The sequence below is a fragment of the Neocloeon triangulifer genome, unplaced genomic scaffold (genome assembly GCF_031216515.1).
Source record: "Neocloeon triangulifer isolate White Clay Creek 2 clone unplaced genomic scaffold, ASM3121651v1 ptg000011l, whole genome shotgun sequence".
In the NCBI taxonomy this organism is placed as follows: Eukaryota; Metazoa; Arthropoda; class Insecta; order Ephemeroptera; family Baetidae; genus Neocloeon; species Neocloeon triangulifer.
In genome coordinates, this window is record NW_026775553.1 from 3,286,880 (window position 1) to 3,296,367 (window position 9,488).

General features: G+C 30.3%; 1 protein-coding gene across 1 annotated transcript; it reads right to left on the reverse strand.

Moving 5' to 3' along the window:
- Positions 1 to 123: 123 nt before the first annotated feature.
- On the reverse strand, positions 124 to 656 carry LOC132196069 (RCC1 and BTB domain-containing protein 1-like). Its single transcript, XM_059618466.1, has 3 exons — positions 535 to 656; positions 326 to 456; positions 124 to 270 (listed from the first exon to the last, which is right to left on the reverse strand). Exons 1-3 carry the CDS (start codon positions 542 to 544, stop codon positions 130 to 132), a joined length of 282 nt encoding a protein of 93 aa, XP_059474449.1. The 5' UTR covers positions 545 to 656; the 3' UTR covers positions 124 to 129.
- Between the last annotated feature and the right edge of the window lie 8,832 nt (positions 657 to 9,488).

Consider the following 9,488-nt stretch of genomic DNA (forward strand, 5'->3'; position numbering starts at 1 on the left):
TTGTAAGCAAAATTACATAATTGTACAACAAAAGAATAAAAGCAAGTGGCTGCAATAAGTTAAAAAATTAATTAATTTTTTATTTCTATTTAAGAAGCAAACCTTAATTAGAGGAATGTTAAGTTATAATCACTGACGGAATGCACCTTGTTGAGCTGCTTTGAAGATAAAATTCTTGACAACTTCTTCGTCCAGCGTTTGAAATCCGGTGCTCAAGACAACAGCAGTCATGTGGTTCAACGAGAAGTTAAAACAGAAATCTTCAAGGTCCTAGTAATTTTTTTTTCTATATTATAGCTAATGGGGTGCAAATTTTGAATTTAACCTTTGCGTCGTAGAGAATTGCGCTGCCATAAAGAGAAGCAGCATTTTCCACACTTATTCCTCGCTTGATAATCTGCTCACACCTCTTCTTTAATCCAGCCTCAAGGTAAGAGTTGGCAAGAACAAGAAGTTCTGAAACAACCCAAATTTTTGGTACCACTTTCTTGTGATTTTCCTTTCAACATTGAAAGGAAAATGTCAGAAACTCACCCAAAGCCATCTCAGGGGACAAGGCAACCTCATCAGGATACAAATATTTCAAAAATGCATGGTAAACATCATAACTGAACTGGTCTATGGTTAACTCACTATAACATGCCAAAACACTATAAAAATCAAGAACATGGCAGCCAAAAAAATTATATAAATATTAGTAAACAATTATCCATTGAAACAGCACACAAGCTATTTGATCTAAAAATTTCCCCAATTGCGTCCTACGGCATTGAAGAAATATGGCCTTTCCTAACAAAGACTGATTTTGAAAATCTTGAAAAAGTCAAAACAAGATATTTAAAAAGAGTTTTAGGACTGTCCAAGTATATTAGATCTAGATTTGTGTATGAATTAGTTGACACTGATCTCTTTGTATCGGACTTACAGGTAAAATATTCTCTAACTGAAACTGAAGCATTCCAGAAATTTTGTGTGTCTAAATATTTAAACAAACTTGAGATATGTGATGAGTTCTACGAGACAGAAACTATGAAGAATAAAAATTGGCAATGTGCAATGTTCAGTGATCGCCAAGTGTTTACGAGATTTGCCTGTCACGGGTACCACTATTTATTTTGTAAGAATAAAAATTTTCATTCTCAAGCGACAATAGATTGTGAATGCAAGCACTGCGGTAAGAAATGTTCACAATATCATATTCTTGAATGTAATGAACGAAAACTAAGCCTAAGAGAGGCTGCAAAAATCAAAATTAACTAATTTTGTACTTTGTAATAATTATCGAAACAAGCTTAATTGTAAAATTAATTTTAGGAAGACAAATTAGCTTTAGACACCCGTTGTACACCTAGTTGTGTTCAATAAATACTCTATCTTAAATTATATATTGAGTAATACTAAATCACTTATTTATAAACATACTGATTACCGATTTGTTTACGAAAAAACAGAATTATTCGTAATTATTATTGACCATTAGCGTCCATCTACTTAGAATTTTACTGAGATTCAACCCGATTTACCATGAAAAATCTATATTATTCTAATCTATGCTTCCATAATTAACCTTAAAATACAAACATCATGTGAAATTATCCTATTTTGCAATCAGTATTATACGATTTTGTGCTGTTTTTATCAATGATTTTATCATAGATTCCAAAAATTAAATTTCTTTTTATCATAATATTGATTGCTATTCAAATTAAATATGATACTAAGGAACAAATTTTGCAACGTAAATTAATAACTTTGACGCGAATGTATGCAACTCCAAAAAACCCGTATCAAACTTTTGTGTCTTATTGAAATATTTTTTTTGTTAATGATACACTTTTCACATTTTTTTTCAAGCAAGTCGTCTTACACTCATTTTTCTCATATATTTCACATAATATGTAATACTATAGATCATTACTCAATAAAATGAGTCAGTTACAAACGCTTCTTTATTTTTACTCGATCGATGTAAAAATTTTAGAATTGCAAAAGATAAGACCACTAGCATATTTTTGTTAAAATGCTCTCAACCACAAAAGAGACTCGATCGTCGAGGCAAACTCACAAAATTACCACGTAAAATTTAAATTGTATCTGCTTCGATCTCACCTGAAATCGGATTCATGTAATATTATAGAGGTAATTCATATGTAGAGGTTCGTGTTGCTAAGCTTAGCTCCATTGATTTTTCTACAATATTATGCAAATTTTCCCTCGTAACTATCTCCACGGTTATTTTGTAATTGATTTTGTTCCAGTTTCTCCCGCGTTATGCTATGGTCACACAAAAATCCTTTCTAGACACAATCCAATGAATATTATTTTATGTTTAAGACAATTTTATGTCAGTGTGAATTAACTGAAGATTTGAGATCCGTAGACTACGAATCCATGTTCATGTTACGTTATGCTGATTTTTTTTTCAAACAATTATTAGAGACAACACACACTATCGAATTGCATACAAAAAATTTTAATTTACAAAAAGAATGTAACAATTATTGCAGAGATCTGCTAAAACGTTTGCCATCAAAACCAAAAGAGATGTATCGTTTTATTTTTTACAATTAAGTTATCTCAATCTCGCTTTATTTTACACACAATCTTATTGATTTTATGGACATAAATATAAAATTTTTAGTGATCTCCTAAATTTCAAGTCAATTATATCAGAGGGCAATACCTACGTGATATTACCGTTTTCAAAATGTATCTTGAGAAAACTTTAATTGTCATTGATGTTTATTTCTTTTATTGTTACTCAGTCGTTCCATGTTTGAGAGAAAAAAATTATGGGACGAAGGGGGAAGATAGAATTCATTTAATAATTTTTACTGGAATGGAGGAAATATTTCAAATGAACTCTTGACTGGTCCGAGTATGGTTTCTATATGAAAAATTATCTGTTTGTTTATAATTTCATAATTCAGACACATTTTTGGATGAATTTGTATGCGCTTGAGATAATTTGACAGATTTTATCATAACTTAAAAAAAAACAATAAGATATATTTAATAGTATATATACATCGCTCCATTAATATAAAATCAATATTTTTCTGCAACACATTAATTTTTCAAAAAAATTTTCAAAAATTACACACACATCTTGAGACGGCAATGAATTCTAGGGGTAATTCTTTTTTCGCAATCTCAGTATTTATATTTTCCTTTTCCGGTTTAATTTAATTTTTAATTGACTTTGTGAAATTCGGACTCAATCGGATTAAATTTGATCTGGATAAAAATGGAAACAGTCGAAGCGGTGCGCCTCAGATGGAGCGACGTGGTTACAACGTCCGACCGAATTTTACCAAATCGGTCTTGCGCTCTATCTCTCTCAACCAACTAGGGCTAGGAGAGTCAGTGGCGTTGACGAAAGGAATCTCTTGATGAAAGAAACACTTTGTATTTGATAAAACTCACTCAAAGAGAAGGAGAGAAGCGGGAGGCTTGTTTTATTTTGGCCTTAGTACATTTTACGGATTCATGTTGTCCGTCTAGCTTTGTTTGATTTTAATTGAGTTTACTTTACATTAATTAATATTAATAAAATAATTACATTAATTATTTTATTTGAATTTAGTTTTTGATTTGATTTAATTTTAATTTAAACATTTGTTTGTGAAAGTGACATTAATTGTTTTTAAATTTAGAATTTAAATTTAATTTATTTTTAATTGAAATTATGGTCTCAATCTATTATCATTCGAAAGTTTCAAAACTGGAAATCTCATTCATTTGTTAAAGAATCCTATTTTCAAAGATGAGGTAAAAAGTGAAAATTTTACTTAAACTACATGAGCTATAAAATCTCAATGGTTTTGCACCAGACATTCTTAATCTAAGGAAAGTTAAAACCTCACATTATAATCACTACGGTATTACATCAACAATAAAAGATAGACATAGGTAAAAAAAAAGCTTGTGTATATGGAAATAATCATAAAATATTATGATCATCTGAAAGAATATTAAAAAGTAATGAGCGATGAATTAAATTCATTAATTAGTACTGTTTGGAAGTTAAAACTATTTATATGCAACGCAAGTATGATAAAAAAAAGTAAGTTGACGCGTCAAAAATGGAAAGTATATGGTTAAAAAATACATGTCTATATATTGATATATTCATTAATGGAAGTTATTAAAACTTTATATTTAACACAAGTATGATAAAAAAGTAAGTTGACGTGTCAAAAATGGAAAGTATATGGTTAAAAATTAAAAATGACTGATTAAAAAACAAAAATTAATTAAACAAAAGGAAAACAAAAACACAGAAATTTAGATTTGATAATGGATCGACATTACCGATTTAGCTTCTCTTATGCATTGATTTCACAATGGATCGATCAGAGTTATTTTGAACAGCACGAAGGACACATCTCAGCTTGCACCCTATCTCGCTCCCCAGCATGCACCCCATCAGCGCAGATCCCCAGCCAAGCTAGCGGGATTGTGTGTAAAGAGTGTCTATGAGGGAGGCGAATACAAGATCCCCTCTGCCTTTGTAAAGCATAAAATTTTAGGTAGGGGAGTGCAGAGGAGTGCATTCATGCAACGGCTCCCTCATAGACACTCTTTACACACAATCCCGCTAGCTGGGGATCTGCGCTGATGGGGTGCATGCTGGGGAGCGAGATAGGGTGCAAGCTGAGATGTGTCCTTCGTGCTGTTCAAAATAACTCTGATCGATCCATTGTGAAATCAATGCATAAGAGAAGCTAAATCGGTAATGTCGATCCATTATCAAATCTAAATTTCTGTGTTTTTGTTTTCCTTTTGTTTAATTAATTTTTGTTTTTTAATCAGTCATTTTTAATTTTTAACCATATACTTTCCATTTTTGACACGTCAACTTACTTTTTTATCATACTTGTGTTAAATATAAAGTTTTAATAACTTCCATTAATGAATATATCAATATATAGACATGTATTTTTTAACCATATACTTTCCATTTTTGACGCGTCAACTTACTTTTTTTTATCATACTTGCGTTGCATATAAATAGTTTTAACTTCCAAACAGTACTAATTAATGAATTTAATTCATCGCTCATTACTTTTTAATATTCTTTCAGATGATCATAATATTTTATGATTATTTCCATATACACAAGCTTTTTTTTTACCTATGTCTATCTTTTATTGTTGATGTAATACCGTAGTGATTATAATGTGAGGTTTTAACTTTCCTTAGATTAAGAATGTCTGGTGCAAAACCATTGAGATTTTATAGCTCATGTAGTTTAAGTAAAATTTTCACTTTTTACCTCATCTTTGAAAATAGGATTCTTTAACAAATGAATGAGATTTCCAGTTTTGAAACTTTCGAATGATAATAGATGTGTGTGTAATTTTTGAAAATTTTTTTGAAAAATTAATGTGTTGCAGAAAAATATTGATTTTATATTAATGGAGCGATGTATATATACTATTAAATATATCTTATTGTTTTTTTTTAAGTTATGATAAAATCTGTCAAATTATCTCAAGCGCATACAAATTCATCCAAAAATGTGTCTGAATTATGAAATTATAAACAAACAGATAATTTTTCATATAGAAACCATACTCGGACCAGTCAAGAGTTCATTTGAAATATTTCCTCCATTCCAGTAAAAATTATTAAATGAATTCTATCTTCCCCCTTCGTCCCATAATTTTTTTCTCTCAAACATGGAACGACTGAGTAACAATAAAAGAAATAAACATCAATGACAATTAAAGTTTTCTCAAGATACATTTTGAAAACGGTAATATCACGTAGGTATTGCCCTCTGATATAATTGACTTGAAATTTAGGAGATCACTAAAAATTTTATATTTATGTCCATAAAATCAATAAGATTGTGTGTAAAATAAAGCGAGATTGAGATAACTTAATTGTAAAAAATAAAACGATACATCTCTTTTGGTTTTGATGGCAAACGTTTTAGCAGATCTCTGCAATAATTGTTACATTCTTTTTGTAAATTAAAATTTTTTGTATGCAATTCGATAGTGTGTGTTGTCTCTAATAATTGTTTGAAAAAAAATCAGCATAACGTAACATGAACATGGATTCGTAGTCTACGGATCTCAAATCTTCAGTTAATTCACACTGACATAAAATTGTCTTAAACATAAAATAATATTCATTGGATTGTGTCTAGAAAGGATTTTTGTGTGACCATAGCATAACGCGGGAGAAACTGGAACAAAATCAATTACAAAATAACCGTGGAGATAGTTACGAGGGAAAATTTGCATAATATTGTAGAAAAATCAATGGAGCTAAGCTTAGCAACACGAACCTCTACATATGAATTACCTCTATAATATTACATGAATCCGATTTCAGGTGAGATCGAAGCAGATACAATTTAAATTTTACGTGGTAATTTTGTGAGTTTGCCTCGACGATCGAGTCTCTTTTGTGGTTGAGAGCATTTTAACAAAAATATGCTAGTGGTCTTATCTTTTGCAATTCTAAAATTTTTACATCGATCGAGTAAAAATAAAGAAGCGTTTGTAACTGACTCATTTTATTGAGTAATGATCTATAGTATTACATATTATGTGAAATATATGAGAAAAATGAGTGTAAGACGACTTGCTTGAAAAAAAATGTGAAAAGTGTATCATTAACAAAAAAAATATTTCAATAAGACACAAAAGTTTGATACGGGTTTTTTGGAGTTGCATACATTCGCGTCAAAGTTATTAATTTACGTTGCAAAATCTGTTCCTTAGTATCATATTTAATTTGAATAGCAATCAATATTATGATAAAAAGAAATTTAATTTTTGGAATCTATGATAAAATCATTGATAAAAACAGCACAAAATCGTATAATACTGATTGCAAAATAGGATAATTTCACATGATGTTTGTATTTTAAGGTTAATTATGGAAGCATAGATTAGAATAATATAGATTTTTCATGGTAAATCGGGTTGAATCTCAGTAAAATTCTAAGTAGATGGACGCTAATGGTCAATAATAATTACGAATAATTCTGTTTTTTCGTAAACAAATCGGTAATCAGTATGTTTATAAATAAGTGATTTAGTGTTAGGAGGTTAAAAATTGCATGATTTGAACATTCAATCATCAATTCGAAAATGGTGATAAAATTTCCCTCTTTTGCATGGGATTGTATTGTGGGTTGATATAACTAATTATTAATTTTTTATAGAAAAAATAGTGTTCATTTTGTAGCAGTCAATTATTTTCGAGTGATAGAGACAAACTTAAGATCAGAATTATTTTGGTACTTAATAATTCGATGTTGATAGACAAAATAATATTATTTGCACTGACATACGTGTTTAACGTCTGATGAGTATAAACTTGAAAAAAACAACTATTTCTTCACTTGAATAAAATAAAATGTCCATAATTTAAATAAGAAACATGAACATGAATTTTTCAAAGAGTTTCATTATCTGAATTTATTTGTACAATCAACTTCCATCAATATAAACTTGTGATGATTTGTAGGAAAATCAATATTTTCGTCTGTTTGACATAATAAGAGGTTAAATATATTTAACCCTGGAAAAATAGTCATACACATATATATTAACTGATACATATTTGCAATCAAATATATTTATTTCCCAATCTTAATATAAAAAAAGAGATGTAAGTGATGTAGCATGGTGTGTAATTATATCTATAATCTTTCAATACCATGAACGCATAAGTAAAAATTAATTTTGTTGAGAGTTTTTTATATCATTGACGTTACTGCTGGTTTTGTGTTTTGCATTTAGCGGTGTATATTGATTAGGTATTTTGTCCGTTTATACCGTTTAAACATGTGTTTTCTGAGATTTTTTAATATCTGATGTTGATGTATGGAAAGTTTTTATATAAAGATTAAGTTTGAAGATGTTCAGATTTACTTACATCTCTCTTTTGCAAATCAAACTATCCACAATGACTAAGATTTAAAAATATTAAATCATTTCGCTTTTGTTGATAGCTAGTCAACACATTCGATCTATATTCTGCGCAATATATTGAAGGAAAAATAGTTTTAGTTGATGACGAAAAAAGTTTCTATTAAGCGGCCTGTGACAATATTTTAGCAAAGTAAAAATATCATATTCACAAATTTTCTAGGAATTAATCTTGTAGAGAGAAACATTGTTTCAGTTGGACTCTGTAGTTATCAGAAGTTGTAATTGGTAAATATTTATTTTAATATTATAAAACTTTAATAAATAATGAGAAAATGTTAAAACACCTTCAGAGATTTTTTTAATATTGATTAGAAATATGAGTAAATTTCAAAAAGCCAGAAGTTTTAATTCAATTGTCGAGTCAAGTTGAGTATATTAATGATCTTGATATGTTTGAGGAGTAACATAAATTTTATTTAGGTTCTGAAATTTTTTAAGCGTTTACATGTTTTTTTTACTCCAATGCATTACATGGATATATCAAATCTAATTTTGCATTAGCACTACCTACTCATCTTACTCATGCCGTCCGTGTAAGCATTGTTGAATATAAAAATGTCCTTTCGTCATCAATAGGTATTCGCATTTAGGTGAATGTTGTGCGTGTCGCTCCCAAGGATCATCAAATTCAATCCAGCACATTACATATTTTCCACATTGAAAACAAATTACAGTATCACGTGCTTTTGAAGCCGAATAGAAAAAACCAGCTTGAGCCAATTCTTCTCTGCGTACCAGTCCGTTCCAATACTTAAAACTTTGAATGCGATCATCGCATTCGATGTACTTTTCAAAAAGTGGTCCGCGAACACGGATATCATAACGTGGTACCTCTTCAGGCTCTAATGTAGTGATTCGTTCCCGTTGAGCATTCCGAACGAATCGTTCCCCTTTCTGATCAAGAATAAATTGACATTTTGGTGAAATTTTAGCATGTATCCATGATGGATCATCATTCGCTCGAATATGGTCTGTTCTTATACCACATGAGTGGCATGTTATCAGTTCACCAGGTCCGTTGTAATAAAATCCCGCTGCAGAAAGTGATGCAATATTGCATTCACCTCTGTACGCATTAAAAGTTTCCAATCGACGTTCTTCGCTTGCGAGGAGCACTGATCCACCATGTAAGGGATGTCCTGTGTAGGGAAGTAGTCGCATCCTTGAGACCATTATTAATGTGTGGGATGAAAGTTACTTTTATGCAGGTCTATGTACTAGCAGAATGGATGTGGGAATGAGTTCAGGGGTGAGAAAATGACTAGGTGCAGGATATGAGTCATGAAAATTTTCTCCCTCTCTCTCTGCATGCTCCAAAGGCATGCGTGCTGTTGGCTACGGTCTAAATCATATCAGCATGCGCATGAGCATTTTCCTCTCTTCTCTGGTCCAGATTTTTTTCTGTTTTTTAAGTTAAAATACTCAATTGTCAAGAAGTAATATTATTGATCTGGAAGGAATCAGGAAAATAGATTGATTTGATAGTGAAATATTCTTATGAAATTTGTTTCTGTTTGCGATTTTAGATTT